Below are 19,701 nucleotides of genomic sequence, written 5' to 3' on the forward strand. Positions count from 1 at the left end.
ATCTTATGCATCAATCGCAGCGTGACAACGTCAACAATAACAACGACATACAGATCCAAAGAGATGGAAATTAATATACAGTGGAAGGGAATAGTTTAACAATCAAGGTTGGCTCCACATATCCATTTCAGACAGAAACAGGCAAAAAGATATGGGATATATATTCGATGTAAGGAATATAACAGGTATGTAGGTCGAGCGTGTAAGCATCAGTGACATCTAATGGCGAGACTGCATATTGCAACAAACAAATCACCCCCTTTATCAAGTGCATTAGGAAACTACGGTGGCCTTCACATCCCAGAAAGAATCTACTAATGCTGGGCATGTTAACGGCATCAACAGCGTTACCGTCGTGAACTCCCGATTGCTAAAATGAGTCTCTAAAGTAACGCTAAACTTTAAAAACACACATACCGGTACACAAGTACACTGGTTATTTGTAGCGCTGCTCTTTTCGTTTAATTAACAGACCGCTCCAGTTCAACTGTAGGCTATTGGCACAAAGGAGCTAACGCAGCTAACGGAGCTAACTGAGCTAACTGAGCTAACTGATAAGAGGTGCTTGGACTTCGGTGCTGTGGCATGAAAAATTGTGTGATTTTAGAGACTAATTGTAACAATTTTCGTCTTTTTCCAGTCAGTCGTCATGGAAACACATCATGCAATGCCATTAACGTGCCCAGCACTAATTTCTACATGTGCGTACTGAGCTTCTCCGAGAAAACACATTCTTGGCTCTTCTACAGAAACATGATCATGGCCTCCAAGATGAAGGCCCTTGCCTTGTTAAGCACATATCAAAGGCTTTAAAATAATACACTGGTTGGTGTGTTCAATGTCTGCCAATAAATCCGGGTAAATGTCACACACTGGACATTTAATTAGAGGAAGGTGTCATTCTCCTCATTAGTCGATGGAGATAAGCCGTTTCAGTCCGCTGTGGTTTTGTCACATGCTTCCGCGTGAAGTCATTGTGTGCTATTTCTGTTCAAAGAAAAAAAAAAAGTGAGCACTTGGATGTTGGAGGAGTCGTGCGTTGATCTGCTCAGCTCTTGTCCCACTTCACAATTATGGCGTACGCATGGGTGATTTAATTTAATCATGCTGATTCTGGTGGGAAGCTGCTGTTTTGCCTTTTTTCCCCCCCGAAGCTGTGTGTGTGTGGAGTGAGGTGAGAGGGGTCAAATGTTCTGCAGTGGGATTCCTGTGGTGCTTAGTGTCTCCCATATGCCTTATGTACCCACCAAGGAAAGACTTCTGTTGAGATAACTGCCGACTCGGAATGGACATGCAGATGTTAAGTCAACTCCAGCTGTTTGCACTGGGACCACTGAAGAACCTCAGTTCATCTGTACCTGCTATTTGTGCCAAACTACATACAGATATCAGGGTTTTTCGTGAGGCTGTTCCCCAGCGCACTACCTCTTTAAGAGGCTCAGCTGGTAATCTGTCATGGCAATGGCTTCTGGGTAAAAGTCCCTGTTGAGACAGACAATTGACTCGTTTATTGGTGATGTAAAATAGATCCAGGTGCATTCCAGGTGCTTTGCGAGCTGATGATACACATGAGCGTCTGCCTCAAAGGCCCTCTCTCATTTAAAAGTTCACATTCGCCTCTTGTTTGTGTCAGCAATAATGCCCACAACAATCCTTGAAGCGCTCTTAAATGTATGGCCGCAGGTCTTTGCCAATGTGTTGTGTTCTTGGAGCACAGGCTATTGGCTCCCTGGGCCTCAAGAGAACGGCTTGAGGTAAAAGCCTGTAGGACATAAAAGGGAGGTTATGAATAGTAACACTAATTCTAAGAGCACACTCGGAGCCCTCTAACCCCCGACACCCTGCTACTCTAACACTTCCTGTCACCGTAAATGACCACTTGAAGAACCTGTAGCCTGCAGGGGTGACGGGGGTTCTGTTCCCATTAACCAGAAGACGGACATTAGCAAGAACGATGCAAATTATTGATGTGGTGTTTCAGTAAGATGTGAGTGGGCAGAGCTGCAGCACAGCGGCGTCCGAGAGCAGCAATTTGTAACCGCTCTGTAAGTCTTTGCTCCTGTTTGTTTAAGATTTTCAAAGCTTTTCATGGTCTTTACCGAGCGCATTTACCCGATTTGAAAGTCATCCTTTCACGACTACGGTCCATGTTTAAGGAACAGCTTTCCTGAGGGCAGTGTAGAATAACAATATATATATATATATATATATATATATATATATATTTTTAAATCAAACTGAAGACCACACTTTCATTCCCTTCCATTCTTCCGTATGCTTTGAATTTCTATAATTATTATTGTTTTTCAGTCATCCTACAGGATTTTCTCTTGTCTTATTCCTTCTGTTTTTTATTTGTTCGCCATTCTCCGGTGTTTCCTCATCGCCGATTTGCCGAGTTCTAAGATTGCACTTAATTACTTCTTCATTTGTGTTCCTTCTGCTTCATTTGTTACATATTTTTTGTTTAATTGCTTTATGCGTTCGTGGGGATGGGAGACAGGAGGTGGAGGGAGGGGTTGTTTTGTTGTATCCTGTTGAGCACTTTTAAGTGAAATTACTTCACATGCAAATAAAGGATTAAAGGATTGATTGACTGATGATATGAAAAAGAAACAAATAAATCATAATTAGCAACAAGTAAAAACACGATAGCCAAGAAAATAAATGAAAGTGTCAGTTGAAAAAGCCTAAAATGACTAATATACTCTGAGATCAGTTTGGGGTTACAGGTTAAATTCCCAGGCGGAAAAGTGTAAGTGGCTGCTGCTGTGAAAACTTTCTTTTTTCTTTTTTTACATTTACGGTGGTCAAACAACAATTCCTTCCTAAAAAAAGTATCCATTAACTAAACCAGTAAGCTAAGATTACAGTATACCTTGCAGTAAAATACATACTGTAACCGTTTATACGTACGAGTACAATCCGTTAAATGATCTGAAAATATAGATTTTTCTCTCTCTATGGATGTGGATGTTTATCTGTAGCATAAAAACAAAACTTATGAAGCAAACAAAAATAATAACAATAATAATCATCTGTGCAAAGTAGTTTTCTCTCTCTGTGCCGTATAACTGTATCAGCACTTGCTTCGAGATAATAATCAAATGTGCAACTATAAAGTGGCTGAAAAGACTGCTGATTCCTGACGCTGCACTGAAATGACCTAACGGGAAACCAGGTGAAATGCTAGCACTGTTGGTTCCTGTACCACCTGCTCCACAGCTGCGAGGCCTGCATTTAAAACAAACAGACACACAAAAAAAACAAAGAGAAAAAAGGAAAAAGAAAAAAAGACGTTGTCACTTATCATTTCCACGCATGCACACAGTTAGACTTCATCCTTTTGTCTGAGGGGGAGAAGACTTATAAGATAAAACGGGTGCTTTGTTTTGACAAATTCATCCTACAAAGAAAAAAACATCACCTTTTTTCTTAAAAAAACTGACAGGGCCATCTCCGAAATGTGTCACTTCCTTCGAGAGGAACGTGCACTTCAAACTCCACTTAAAAAATAACGAGGAAACAATACATCTTCTTTCTTTTCTTTTTCTATTTTTTTCTTCTCAGAGATGTGAAAGCTGGTTCAGCGATGGCACCAAGCATTCTTTGGGAGACGAGCAGGATGCAGCGCTGCGACTCACTCCCCGTCCTATGATACAATAAGCCATTCTCCACAGGTTTCCAGGAGGTTCTACATGTCCAGTGAGGGAACAGCACTAGAACTTGCTGTTAAACATATACTGCATGGAACAGTATTAAAAAAAAGTCAGTAATCAGGCCACACGTGTGTATTATCTCCATTGAGTCTGCACCGCCCAGAGCGGGAGTGTGAGGGCGGCCATCACCAGCAGTAGGGATGGTCCGCGGGAAAATGACTTGTCGGCGGGTGCTGCTGCCGCACGTTCGTCGCTCCTGTCGGCGCCGATCGTCGGAGGGTCCGTTCCGACAAAGACAAACTCTGTCGTGCAGCCGTCAGGGCAACCGCTGCCGCTGCCAGAGCTGCTGCCCTCGTCACCTGCGGCAGGAAGAAAAAAATTACATTTAAATACAAATAATATCATCGCCTGCAGCAGGAACTTCGGTCTGTGGGAAGAGGATTTTAACCCTTAGTACTCACACGGCATGGGTCTGTGCCACAGGTGCACCCATGGTCATTTTCTCCGGGAATAATACATAACTCCTTATATGGAAATCCTGGGTGAGTTTATGGGTCACATATTCAGGTGTTGTTGAGTCAAAGTTATGATTCATTTTATATCACATTTTTAGTTGTGATATAAAGTAACAACAATTATGCAGAATTCACAAAATAGAGGAGCCAGATAAACGTTGACATCTTTCCAAATTTCCCAAATTCAATCCGATTTTAAAAGGGGTTTACTGATATTTTCAAACGGATCACTGTTCAGGGTGATGTGGAATATCATTATAGAAAATATCAAGTCATTTCAAATTACTTTTTGTTTGTTGAATAAAGTCACGTCACTGTCAAAGAATAGAATAGAATAGAATAGAATGTCTTTATTGTCATTATACAAGTTGAACAACGAGATTTACTTTTGTACAACGAGATTTACTTCGAGAAGTGCATCGGAGCGAATGGATCATTTCCTCAATTTCAAAAATTCATGAAAATTATTCCTTAAACATTTTGAGGACTTCTTTTATATATAGTTGGTGAACATTTTTTTTTTTTCATCAGATTGCCAAGATTATGCTGGAAAAAATTATTGAAGACACTGTGTTGCACATTATTACACCCTCTGTGCGTTTTAACATAGAAATGGAAAAGGCAGCCAAAATGCTCTGTGTTCTGGGTTAAAAGTGTTGATTAAAGCTGTGATTTCTCCTGAAAAAGTTAAAAAAAAAACTTAAATCTAGAGGTACAGGTCATTTCATTCTGCCATTCTACCACTATGTCTAATGTTTATTTATTACTGTATGTGTCTTATGTTTAGGGCCGCAACTAACTTCCATAATCAATTACGGTCCTACGAGGTCCTGATTCGATTCAATATCAATATCATAATGATTTAGCCAAAGCCCATGCAGAAAATCTGCATTTTTGTGTCATCTTTCTCTGTTACAAGAAAACACATTTCTACTCAGAGATGGAGATGGCAGCAGTGGATTGACATATTGCCCGTGTTGTGATGTGATGTGAAATCTGTGTTTTTCTCTGTGGAGTTTGGTGCAGGGAGTTGAGAGGTTTTACAAAGTGACACAAACGTTCATTTCCTGTTGGACGAGGCTGTCTAATGAAAACATATTCTTAAGATGTCATAGAATTAAGATTTTAATAAGCGAGTCTTTTGTTGAGTGGCTAAATGCTGATTTTGCGTGTGTCCCCGGCCTCAGAGCTGGGTTCTCAGTGCAGCACAGTAGGCTCAGTCTGTGCGTCAGTACCTCATACAATGACACTTACAAAAGAAACTTCCACTTTCAGTGTGCAAATTAAACAAGATCCCAGTTCAAGTCTTATTCAGATGGAATGCAAGTAATGCAGTTTTCTCATTGTAGGAGTTGGAGCCACACTACCATGCCAAATTGTAACCTATGGAACAATTTCACTTTCTTCAGCACTGGCTGTCTGATGTTTTAACCATTCCTAAGAGAAAAAACACAAGTGTGACAGCAACTAAAATTGAGTTACGGTTCACAAATGTAGCACTGTCACGTCGCCGTACTTTTTTATTTGTAGTGCAGAGAGTTTCTCCCGTCTCGTCAGCCCGGGAAGAGTCAGGCTGAAAGAATGGTTTCTGTCATTGACGCATTTGAGATGTACATCATTGTCCCGCGTCACTGTACCCACACGGCAATTTATTCCCCTAATAATGTCAGTGTTGCCTCAGTCGCACAACACTGATGCAGCCCGTGACGCTGTGTGGGGAGTCGCTACCTCCGTGAATGACACCTGGGATTTTAGTTTGGCAATAACAGATTGTAATGTATGGGGAGGGTGTGTGTGTGTGTGTGTGTGTGTGTGTAAATGTCCTCCTCCTACGTCTTGTGAGGACACACTTTGATTTCAAACCATGCTTGTGAGGAATTTTTAATTCAGTCTGCCAAACGTTTAAATTTTGTTTGGTGTTAGGATTAGAATGTACAGGAAAAACACAAATTAAATGAAAAGAATAGTATTTCAGAACATTAAAGAACCTTTTAGAACAGTGTTTCCCAATCCTGGTCCTTGGGTAAGGGTGTTTGAGATGATTACCTGCTCCAAAAACACCTGATTGATTTCATCAACTAACCATCAATCCTTTTTGAAATATTACATAGATGCAGGAAAATACAGAGATGTATTTTTTGACACGTGGTACTGAAGTTGCTGAATTTCACAACAACGCTTTCTGTGACAAAGCTGGATCTCTGCTGATTGGCTGATTAGGTGACGTGTTTCTAAGACTAGAAGACTATACAGGAAGACTAGAAATGTGGGTAACACTTCAGATTAAGGAACACATATTCACCATTGGCTAGGTGCTTAGTAACATTACATAAGTAGCATACTAGCCCTTTATTAGCAATCATTAAGCACGTATTAACACCTTATTCTACCTCTATTACAACATGCATTGGGTTAGGGTTAGTAGCTCGTACCTAGTTAATGGTGAATATGTGTTCCCTAATCTAAAGTGTTACCAAAACGTGCTATATACCATTTACCATTCATCCAATCACACCAATTCAGTCACGTACAGCTGTCAGCACAACCATCAGGAGCAATGTTGGATTAAGTCTCTTGCCCAGGGACACACTGGGATGCAGACTAGCAGAGCTGGGAATCAAAACCCTCCACTGTTGCTGCCTCACTTACATTAGAAACGTTTCTTTCTGTACATTAAATCACACTTACTGGAGTCCTGGAAGTAGATGTCATTTCCGTTGTAGGCATTCTTCAGCTTGTTGGTCATGACACGCAGCGCCATGATCTGCTGCCGAATCAGCGTGTCGGGCCGTGTGATGTCCACGTCCACCTCTGGGTTGTTCACTTGGTTGGTTAAACCGTCCTTCACCACTTCGGGGAAATATCTGGTCAAATCAAAACAAAACAATCCTTTATCTACTAACCCCGCAGGTGAGATCCTTGTTCTTGTCGTGTTACCAGTGCAGATTGATGACGGCAATGCTGAGCACATAAATATTGACTGTTTTCACTCATGTTGTATGGCCACTTATGGAATATATCTGAAACTATATCTGAAACGAATCTGATAAGAAAATCTGAATTGACGATCACATTTCTGTGCCCACACTTTTCTGTGTGAAAAATCCGATCTGAGTCGTATCAATGGGAAAAAAATTATATCAAATGTGCCTTGAAATTTGAACGTAGCCTGTGAAACCAAAGCCATCCAATCAAGTTACAGATGTTACAGATCTTTTTTGCCAGAGAGGCTGCAGCCTCTGACCAGGATATTGTATCCATGGTTTCTCCTCAGTGCCACATGCACTGTAGAGAATCTCATAAAATTGGGGGAACAAGTGTGAATATCTCATCATCTTGTGTGACAAGCTGAGGAATCAAAAGTAGACCGACTAAAGTGAAGTGTTTGAGGCAGCCGCTTTGAACCTGACATTGAGAACGCTCGTACTCAGACTTAATAGTCTATTTCATGTTTGATTATTCACTTGCGGGGGTAATTGCAATCATGTTAATGTTCTTTATAACACTTGTTCATGTGTTATGTCACCATTTATCCATTTAATTGCGTGTCATATAATTGTTTTCGTAGAAAATGAAGTGCTCATAGATTGCACTCGTGCAGACTGGGAGATAATTGCCTACATTTGTGGCCCAATCTGCCTCTTCTTATGTTTGGGGTTTAGAAGATATAATCTTAATATCAGTGACATGACTGTGTGAGCAGAAACCCAGCAGGAAGCTAAGCTAACAGGATCCTGTGTCCTTTAGCTTTTAGCCGTCGCTGGCCAGGGTCCCGACACATTGATTGACATCAAACTCAAGGACTTTTCAATTACTTTCCAGGACCAATTTCCTCAAATTCGAGGACCGGATGTGCCGACACTGCTTAAGATGGGAGGGCAACAACCTCTTTGTCCATGGCGTCCACTTTTATTGATTTGAAGCACTCTCCACATCTGGACAAGTGATTGTCCTTGGGATTTTGGTCAAGGTATATTCTCTGTCATTTTCTTTGGTGAGACAGAGATCTTGGAATTTAAATTTCTTCATCATTTGCTCTCTCTCCCTTAACTTTACTCACTCATTGTTCTGCATGGAATCTCGCGTCAACGGCGGAGAGAGAGACAGTGGACAGTCTCCACAACACCGCTAGTAATTACGACGACACCTTTGTTCAGTGTAGGCCTAGTTTGTGTATATCAAGCAATGCAGGGCATGAAACAGTAGGTGGCGTTGTAACAAATAAGGGAGACACTCACATAAATATCAACTGAACTTCTTTCTTGCACAAAATTCAAGCACTTTCAATGACCCATGTGAACCATAGCTAGCACTATCCCAGTTTGAGACACACAATACCCCCCCCCCCCCCTTTTTTGTGTATTTTCCAGTTCAAAACAGCACAATCAATAACTACTAGCTAGTAGCTGCTAGCTAATATAGCTACCTCCTTGTGCATTTTCATTCTGAAGTCACATTTGATCATGTAGATTTCTGTAAATCCCTGGAATCGCCATTCGCCAACTGTTTCTTCTCGTGTAAAGTGTGTGGTTGTGTGTTTTGTGTGTGTGTGTGTGCTTTCTCACAATTAAAATATCAAATATCAGTTACATCTGTTGTTGAGTCTTCAACTTCCCAGGTTTTTGATTCCAAGGCTTTGTTTAGACTGCAGCGCAAATCAGATTGTAAGCATATCCAGATTGTATCTCGCTGAGTTTTTTTGGCAGTCACGGACAGCTATAGCTACAACAGCTGATTCAAACCACATACGGAGGTGGTTTCCAATGCGACTCTGACCGGGATTTTCACAGATCTGCGTGAATCTGAATGTCTTGGTCGCTCAGATAGGATCTCATACAATGACGTAGAAATCCGGAGAGACAGACGTTAATTGGAGACGCGTTAAAGGATCAACACAGTGAAAATCAGACGAAAGTTTGCACCACGGCTCGACAGGATTATTTGGGACAGACACAGGCACAGATTTCTGTCCGCCATTTATTTTGTTTATTCTACTTGTTTTCACGCGTGGCCTGTAACTACTATAGAAATCGATGTGGAAGACTAGACTAGACAATGTATATATATGGACACACTCACATCGGATCTGATCACTTGCAATACGTAATGTGAACAGTTGGTCAGGAAGATCAGATTCCGATTGGATAGGCTTACAAATATGGGTAACACTTTAGATTAGGGAACACATTCATCATTAACTAGGTGCTTATGAACACGCATATAAGTAGCATACTAGCCCATTATTAGTAATCATTAAGCATGTATTAACACCTTATTCTACATAACCTTATTCTACCTCCATTATGACATACGTGCTTAATATTTACTAATAAAGGGCTAATAATCCACTTATATGCATGTTAGTAAGCACCTAGTTAATGGTGAATATGTGTTCCCTAATCTAAAGTGTTCTGATTAGGTCTGCAGTCTAAACAAGGCCTAAGATTTGAAAATCCTAGTGTGCATCACTCATTCGATAACAAAAGATTCTCCTGACGTGTTCTGACTGTTAATGACGTTTTATTCATTCTGGTCAACAAATTTTACCAACAGATTTAGAGTGATGGTTAAAAATGGCACTGGCACACACACACACACAGTAGAACGCGTCTTTTATTGCACCAGCTGGTGATTTTGTTATTTGGAGAAGGCCAAAGAGATGGCATGATACATTCTCATTGCCAGCATCGTTGGTTCACTGTCAGAGAGGGAAAAACAACTTCCAGTCCATGGATCTACTAGTAAGGCCCAGTGATACTCTACATGCTGCAGTGCACTGGTGATAAGAGGTGTTGGAAACTGCACAGACTTCTGAGCTTCACAGTCTCGGAGCTTAGAAGTTCTCCATATATAAGCACTACCCATTGTACTTAGAGAGAGAGAGTGAGTTAATCTGAGAACACATTGGGGTTATTTTAATCCCTGGCAGGCAAAAATGTGATAACAGCCAAGTGTGTGTATGTGTGTGTGTGTGGGGGGGGGGTGTTTGAGTGACTTTGCCGTGGTTATAGGAAATGTCCTCACCTGCCCTTCGCGTGGCTGTTCCAGCATTGCTCCTCATCAGATTCCGTGAATCTGCCCTTGGTGCAGATGTCATCTGGCAGTTTGGACCAGAACCTCCTGGACTCCTTCAGCTTCTCCTTGATGTCAGTCACCTGCCACGGGGCCAAAACAGAACGAGAGAATTATATATATTTGGGCTGAACATTTTTGCATTTCAGTAGCTGAAGGGTGAGAAGTGAACCGACTGTTAAGTTGCTCGCTTGACTGTGACACTGAGGTGCACACGACCACGTAGTTCTCAGGATGGATATACATTTATTATGCATTCTGCTACTTTGATGATTTTGCTGAGCTTTAGGTTTTTTCGGGGCTTATTTTGCTACACTACCTGATTTAACTGTAATCCATCTCCAATAAAGATTGTAATACATAGTGATATTAATTTGGCAGGAAAAAAAAAATTGTTTCCGGTTTTTGGTAGATTATTTTGCTCAATCCCTTCTGTTCGTGTTTTTCTGTAAGTACTGTTATTGCCTGGACTTATTTCCATTTTGCATCTTGCTCACTTCCACCCATATTGTGATAATCTCTGATTCACGCACGCAACAGATTTGAAGTTTCAAATTTGATATTTGGCACATGACACCCCCCCGACCGACTCCATCTGGACTCAGCAAGACGTTTGACCTGCTGACTTCCAAACACATGCGAGAGAGAGAGAGAGAGAGAGGGAGAGGATGTTGCTATGAACAACACAGAAATATTAGACGCATTATTAATAATCTTAGATTACCAAGTGCTTTATTTTCTCTTTGACTGATGAATTCGGCACGGAAGCTACGGCTACAATTGAAAAGTTCACAGTTACAGGAGGCAATACAAACACAGGCAATACAGACACAAATCAACATGTATTATATCAGGCATCCATAAAACAGACTGAGCTGAGTATCACACAAGTGAAATTGTGTGTGTGTTAATATTTTTTGGCAAGAAAGAACATTGTCAATGGGTGAAGATCCTCTCTGAGCAATTCCATCACTTTCAAACATCAATTGCAATGTTGTTGTTTTTTTTGTCTGTAAGAATTCTTCAAGGCTCTAAAAAGCGTAGCCTGCACAAAAAAATAAAACAATACTGTATCTGTCACATACAATTTATACCCTTATATTTCAGAAAGCAGCATCTGATTGAATGCAAAACTAAAGCCTTTTTTTTTTTTTTTTAATCTTAGAAAACATTTCATCCGAGTTGCAGAAGTATAGGAATATGTACATACATTGTGCTTTGAAGATTAATCCTTAAGATGTTTATGAATACTCAAATACGCAAATAATCAATCACATTATTTTCAAAGCACACACTTAATTGTACCACAGAATGGACTGGAATGTTTCTAATTTAACTTCAGGAATATAATTTAGAAAAAGAGAGACTTATCCGTGGAAAAATGTTACCGTATGTCGACGATTCCACACTGAAATCAACAAAAGCAGCTTCTCATTTCTAAATGATGACCAATCATTTCATCCACAAAGTATTTACTTCATTAGGTGTCTGAGAATTTACAACATATTTGGTTTGTTTGAAAAATATTTTTGGGGGTGCAACTAACAATCTAGTAATCTGTTTATTATTTTCTCCATTAAAGCTATACTTACATTTCTTGCATTTTTACACTTTTCTTCGGTAACCTTAAATTGCTCCTATTAAGCCTTTGGCACTCTAAAACGTGAGATAAACCCGCCAGATTTTGAAACTCATCATTATTATTATTTTTTATTTATACTCATTATAAAGGCGCGTATCACTCTGCAGTCACTGTGCTCAACAAGCAGCGTGTGTTGCCGGGATCAGCGCCCAAAGCACGGTAACCTCCACAGACCCAGCCTATAGTCAGAGTAGAGCGGAGAACCTTCGCACTTCCGCCCTGGAGGGTGGAACTTTGAGTGAGGCGGAGGTGTTCAAATTTTCAAATCCAAGTGCTGTGAGACATGCAGGAAAGGTAAGTATAGCTTAAATCAAGTACTCTTTTGTTCATAAATGTAGGAAAATGTTGAAAAATGCAGATCTTTTTTTTTTTTTAATTGGAAATCATGATGTTCTCAAAGAAACCTTGTGTTAATTGTTAAAAAAAAATCCTCTAATACCTATTATTGTCAAAATAGTTGATGATTAATTTAGTCATCGATTAATCGAATAATCGTTGCAGCCTTAAAATATTTAACATGCATATGCATGAGAAAGTTCGTAAAACTGCAATTTTAGGCCGTTTTTTGAGGCAATTTATTTGAACTTTTGATGAATAAAATGTTTTGAACCCAAATGTGAGCTTTCATATTTATGACAATATGTATGAAATATCACGGCATTTGCTTCAGACGACCGACAGACTCAGCTCATCCCACCAGGATGCTTGTTGTTTATGATGTTGATGATCCAACTCTGCCCTTTTCTTCATATGGATTATGCTTTAAGCTTATGGTGAACAAGGAAAACTCCAAATTAAAATCTTTTAGTGATAGGTTAATTTAATTTTGATTAATTAGCTGATGCTCTAAAATGGAGTAGGCCAATAGTGTATCACATACTTCACAGTCTCTTGCACCAAAATTATGACCAAAAACTCACACCAAACCCTGACTGTATTGTTTAAGTCGGAAAGTTTAAGTTACAGTCCTGGAATGCACTCGTGTTGGTTTACCACATCAGTGCAGGATGTATAATACTGACTTGTATTGCTTCTTTGAGGCTGGTGAAGAGAGAGCCGGAGCAATAAAGTATGCTCTGGGAAGCCAGAGGTAATTACCCAGTGAGCCACAACATTGTTTTATCTTGGGTTTGGGTTATATGCCACAGTTGCCTGTGGTTCAAGTCATAGCTGAGCACACACCACACAGTATATATTAACTGTGCCATTCTTGGAGGAGGTGGATAGAGTATGACAGCTTATATAACTACTCCTCTCTATGCTAAATATTTAACCGTGTTATACATGCCAGCTGTTCTAAAAAAAAAAATTGAGATTGGAAATAAAATAGTAAGGAAATGGAGTGATCAACCTTGAGATTTTGTCATCAACTTCATAAACGACTTCAAACCCTGTTCTGCTCTCACAGACGCACGGCTGCACAGATGAGCTAACAGGAGATACAGTAGGCCAGTGTTCTGTCTGATATGGTGACCCAGTTTTCCAAAAGGTGACAAACCATCATGACCCAATTCACAACATAAAAAGGTGGCGGCAGCACAATCACCGCTAGCACGCTATGTCGTTTCTATATTTACAGCCATTTCTGTAACGCCAAACGTTATTTTGACTAAGTAAACCAGACATTTCCGAGTGACATGTGTTTGATTAATGTATCACAACTTCAAAGGCTGGCAACGATTCTGCAAAAATAATGTGCTGAGCGCCAAAACAATTTTTTTTTCCGACAACCCAGACCTTCTGTGGACTGAAGCACAGTATCTGTGCATGGCTGCTGTCGACTGAACTTCACAAAAGTCAACACAAACTTAATCAGCAAAGTGAAAGCTCCTTATAGTCAAATCTGGAGAAATCAACTAGAAACAGAAGATTAACTCTTTTTTGTGTCCCTCAGTACATTTAAATGCACAGTTTAATCGAGCTATGGCCAACTTGCTGAGTCCAAGTATACAAAATCAATTTTTATTGGCCTTGTACGTCTGACTCCACCTCCATAGGTGGCGCTGGATCTCTCTATAAGCTAGTGCGTATTGAATGACTTTCCTGTTGACCTTTACATCGCAGAGATGGATGTTGATGTGGTTCTGTTCCGTACCTTCTATGCATGATATTTGCGATACGTAAGCATGGCTCTTGTGGTTACGAAGAAAGACGCGGACAACATTACTGCTGTTTATACGTCGTATACTTCTACTTCTGGGTCAAAGACCTGGGAGGAGCAGCAGAACGCCAAGTCCGACTACAGTCAGAATAAGCGTATACATGCAAGATTAATCAGACTATGAATCACATTATCCAGGTATCTGAGTCGGAATAGACTAGCTCAATTTTAGTGTTAACATGACATTAAGGAAACCAAATTATCTTAGTCTAAAATTTGAGTTTTAACAGGCATGTAAACACACTGAGTGTGACACTGATTTCAATTATTCAACGATTCCATAATCCACTACAATACATTGCAACTTCAATTTTCTACATTATCTGATGTGGCTACTTGTTTTTTGGAAGTATTTCAACTTTTACTTGTATTTGTTGTCTTAAAGGTTCTCAGTGAAGGCACAGGAAGAGCCTAAACTGTATGATTGTCTGCTCAAAGATTATTCGAGCACAGAAGAGAGACATGGGATCGCTGTGGGTGAACCAGGTGGCTAAGATTGCAAAAGCGATTATAAGCCAACATAATCATATTCTTTCCAGTAAATTCCCTGCACTGCAGCATTATAATAGAACAAACCATGACTCAAGTCCTTGGCATCGGGCTACAAAACACAGACAGTGGTCATCTTTTGAAATTAATATAATGTTTTCATTGATTTGTCAATTCTAATTTGTAAAAACACCATTGCTTATTTGTGGTTTCTTATTTATTGCTCGTGTTGTTGTGTGTACAGTAATCGGTCGGCTCTGATATACAGTATTAATTATTGCTGGTGAGTTTTGTGTGTCTGTATCGACTGGTACAAGCTGCACATTAATTGCCCTTCTTGGGATCAATAAGGTTGTCTGAATCTGAATGTGAGTGAGTCCAAATGAGGAGAACACAAGTCCAGACCGCGGGCACTGACCCTTGACTAAAAGCCCCGCAAATTCTCCTGCTGTGGTGATCGGGTCTGATCCAGATAATCTCTAATTCTGCCTTCTTCATATGTGAACAGTGAAATGTCCGGACTCAATCATCCACAACTTTTTCATCTCTGAAATCGGCTTTGGTATCAACCAACAGTTGCGCGTACGCCAACAGATGACGCCAACATTCTTAATCCTGCTGATCATTTCTCCCAGCAGATGCAACGGACGTCACTGGGAGAAAACTCTGGCTAAATCCAGACTATGAGTCTATATGGACAAAATTATAAGACAACCATGTGGACACTGGTGACTGTTAAGATATACGACAGATTTAACCGATTAATTCATCACACATTTCCACACATACAAAAACCCTAATGTCCTAGTGACAGAGAATTTGGGAGAGTACATTCAGTGAAACCTTAGGTCTTAACGGGACATGAAAGGGCCTGTACCAACAGGACGCCACAGCGGGGTGGACTGCCCTCACATTTGATGCGACAATCCTGTCACGGAGACCAAAGCTGGTTAGGTTTAATTCATGCTCGTTAAGCTATGACTCAGGACGACAGTTCACAACACCCAGGTACTGATGAGAAAATGTGGATCAGATCACAGCGTGGTGAGTCATTGTACTTAGATTCTATTATTTTACTGCTGCGACTCCCGATTGTTAAAATGAGTCTCTAAAGTAACGCTAAACTTTAAAAACAGAGGCACACATATGCAGTACACAGGTACGCTGGTTATTTGTAGCGCTGCTATTTTCGTTTAATAAACAGACCGCTCAAGTTCGACTGTAGGCGTGCTAATGCCGCTATAGGAGCTAACGCAGCTAACTGTTAAACAGTGCCTGGACTCCGGTGCCGCGGCACGTAAACATGACATCACACACGTCTTTTTTCGGTCAGTCCTCATGGAAACGCTTCATGCGTTAAAGTGTTACTTACCTTTCTTGCATTTTTACACTTTTCTTTTGTAATCTTAAATTGCTCCTAATAAGCGTATGGCACTCTAAAACGTGAGATAAACCCGCCAGGTTTTGAAACTCATCATTATTTAATTCTCATATTATTATGATAAAAGTATGACCAAGTAAATTATTTGGTCCGAATAAAAATATTGTCCGAGCTTCCTGTCTGTCACCAGTCGCACGCCTCGACTCAAGTCATCTGCCGACTTTTTGTGGCGTTTGGAGACTCTCAGGTGAAAGCACGTACAACTCTGCAGTTACTGTGCTCAACAAGCAGCGTGTGTTGTCGCACAGTAGCCTCCGTAGTCCCAGCCTACAGTCAGAGCTAGAGAGGCGAAACTCACCACTCTGCGTCCAGGCTGCAAATGACTCACGCATGTGCATGGCTGCTGCCGTTCCCGCCATGGAGGGTGGGACATTGAGGGAGGCGGAGTTGTTCACGTTCAAATTGTTTCTAAGCCCTTGTTTCGACATGCAAGAAAGGTGAGTATAGTTTTAACGTTGATGCCGGTAACACCATTAATGTGCCCAGCACTATAATATTTAAAGTGGACCTAGACCGGATGTTCCAATTAACGCTGTTTTTTTTGTGTGTATCTGCGTCATTACCTTGTTTAAGAAGCCCTGAAGGTTCAAAACAAACAGTTCAGCCACTGCTGAGAACACTGTGTTTTATTGTAATCTCGGGCTCAGCGAGATCTCTGAAAAAAAACGGTCCGGATACGTAAACAGCAGTTCTCCTGAACAGCAGATCCTCCTGCTCCGGGCACTAGTACAGTCACATCCTGTTGCGTACATTGAACCGCAGAAGAAGAATAACGTGTTTCACGAGCGACAGTGTCTTCTGACTCTGGGTCAGACTCCGGGTCAAAGTCATAAAAGGGACTGCGGCGGGGAGTCGTGAAGAAGCTATTTTTAAACATTGTTAAAACAATGTTTTGATAATGAGTAGCAGTGCATCCACCGTTCCAGAGGGGGGAGCTGCGCTTCTGAGAGCGGGTTTGCTGAATATGTCACTTCCGGGTACTGGCCAATCACAAGACAGTTGGGAAGCCGGGGTGAGAGTTAAGTCTGAAATATCGCGGCTGTGAAACATCGTCAGAAAAGAGGATTTCTATAGGCTCGTTTACAGCAACTAGGAGGTTTTTGACCATAAAAACAAGTTAATGTATGTAAGTAGACCTCCATAACTAACATATATGTGCTACAGGACCACTCTATGTGAGCTTTAAAGCTATATTACATCATGTAATGTTACATTCTGCTACATTCAAACCAGTATCCAGTGGTGTTTTGCTTTTGTGTCATACAGCATACAGAGGGATGTCACGATTTTAAGTCAGGACAGATACACACTGGCAGAGACACAAAGGCTGCTCTGCGCTAACAAAGCAAGATGGCTAGTTGGACTGTGGCTGAAAACACAAAAAAAAAACACCCATGGAAAGTTTCAGAAGTGGATTTCTACTGCTAAAAATAAACTTGGCTGACGAGTAAGACCTCACAATCTCTTTCCATCATGATCACAACCTTGGCTTCTCAAAAGCCTGATGGTCGGATCACTGATGTGTCCACCACAGGACCACACAGAGAGACAACCATCCAGCATGTCCAATTAACCTCTGCATGTTCTTGGACTGCGAGAGGGAGCTGGAAAACCCGAAGAAAACCCACACACACATGGGGTGAACATGAACAACAAACTTGAGGCAACAGCGCTCACCACAACACCAACCATTGTGAGATATGATTGCAACTAACACAATTGGACAAAGTGTATTGATCTAAAATGTGCTATGAATCGATTGATGCTATGAACTTTAGTTCATAAAAGCTGTAACTTCCACACTGTGGCCTCACTGGTGGACGTGGATCAGCGAAGTGAATCGGGTCATCGTGTTTTTGGAAGGTCAATGTTCCAATCCTTGACTCTGCTCGTCTAAATGCTGATGTGTCCTTGGGCAAGACACTTATACCAAATGTGCTCCTGGCAGCCATGCCGGCAGAGAATAGCTATGGCAGATGTGTGAAAGATAAAGCGCTGAATATAGATGCGCTGTATTGTGTGGTATGAATGAATGTATGCATGTGAATGGAAATACTGTCGCGCAAATCGATTTCATTGGTACTCAAGACGAGAAAATGGCTATATAATTACAGACCATTTACAATTTACCTTTGTGTTGCTTCACACTCTTGCGAGACTCACTCGGCTCGTAGGACTTAATGTTCTGATAATCTGTATCTTACTGTCGTGGAACCTATACATCTAACGTTGAAATGATACGACTCAAGCCGTTGTAAAAAAAAAAAAGAAGGAGAAAACTGTCTATGAAATGCTGTTTTATTTTAATATTATGAGCACGACTTCCCCTGTATTTACACTGTCAACATGTTTGTTCATCCATTATGTTCTTGTCTGACTGTGGCTAAGTAATCACCATAACAGTAGTAATCAGTAGTTAAGACATTATTCTTATCTATAAAGTAGCTGTAATCTGAGCTCTTTTTTTAAAGAAACGCTGTAACTATTTGAAGGTAAGCAGCGACAGATTTCACTTTTAATTGTATCACATAGTCTAGCCCGCGTATCAACTGGTAATGTTGACACCCATAAAAGAACAATGCAGCGTCTTCCATCTGTGTGCGCAGAGACCACACGAAACAGTGTCAACAGCCCATTCTGTTTCACAACCACAGCTGTCAACAACCACTTGTTCATAAATAAATGCAACACACACACACACACACACACACACACACACACACACACACACACACACACACACACACACACACACACACACACACACACACACACACACACACACACACACACACACACACACACACACACACACACAGGCCAGCGATGTCTCGCGTCAGAATCAGACAAACTGTTTCTCACCACATCTTTGCTGCTGCCGCTGCATTAGCCTCAGCGCCGCTCCTCTACTCGGGTTCATTTTGTATTGCTTTATAAAGAAAGGCAACAAGGTGGCTAGAACACTGTTGTCTCACAGCAAGTCGGTTTGAATCCCAGATTGTGAAAATGAGTCTCTAAAGTAACACTAAACGCTAAAAACAGAGGCACACATTCGCAGTTATTTGTAGCGCTGCTCTTTTAGTTTAAAGCGGAACTAGACCGGAAGTTCCTATTAACGCTGTTTTTTTGGTGTGTATCTGCGTGACGGTTCGAAACAAACAGTTCAGCCACTGCTGAGAACGTTGTGTTTTATTGTAATCTCGGGACTCAACGAGATCACTGAAAATCCCGTAATAGTTACGTAAGCAGCGGTTCTCCTGAACAACTGATCGTCCTGCTCCGGGCGGCAGTCCGGGCACATCCGGTTGCATACATTGAACCGCAGAAGTAGAATAACGTCCGTTGTGGAGGTGTTTCACGAGCGACAGTGTCTTCTGACTCTGGGTCTGACTCCGGTTTAAAATCATAAAAGGGACTGCGACGGGGAGTCGTGAAGAAGCTATTTTTAAACATTGTTAAAACAATGTTTTGATAATGAGGAGCAGTGCATCCACCGTTCCAGAGGGGGACGCTACGCTTCTGAGAACGGATGTGCTGGATAGTAACCGGCCAATCACAAGACTCTGTCTTCTGGGGGTGAAAGTTCACTCTGAAATCTCGCAGCAGAAAAACACCGTCAGAAAAGAGGCTTGTTTACAGAAACTAGGAGGCTTTTGACCATAAAAACAAGTTAATATATGTAAGTAGACCTCCATAACTAACATTTATGTGCAACAGGACCA

The 19,701-nt window shown here is 41.0% G+C and overlaps 1 protein-coding gene across 1 annotated transcript in view; it reads right to left on the reverse strand.

Annotated features, from left to right (window-relative positions):
• Nucleotides 1–3,794: 3,794 nt before the first annotated feature.
• gpc6a (glypican 6a) overlaps nucleotides 3,795–19,701 on the reverse strand; it is a gene marked incomplete at both ends in the record, with an annotated part of 189,960 nt that continues 174,053 nt past the window's right edge. The window contains 3 exons of the mRNA XM_083900937.1: nucleotides 3,795–4,018; nucleotides 6,863–7,038; nucleotides 10,199–10,329. Of these exons, the coding sequence (XP_083757063.1) occupies nucleotides 3,795–4,018; nucleotides 6,863–7,038; nucleotides 10,199–10,329 (531 nt within the window). The remainder of the gene's footprint in view (nucleotides 4,019–6,862; nucleotides 7,039–10,198; nucleotides 10,330–19,701) is intronic.

Source organism: Microchirus variegatus (assembly GCF_963457635.1).
Source record: "Microchirus variegatus genome assembly, chromosome: 14".
In the NCBI taxonomy this organism is placed as follows: Eukaryota; Metazoa; Chordata; class Actinopteri; order Pleuronectiformes; family Soleidae; genus Microchirus; species Microchirus variegatus.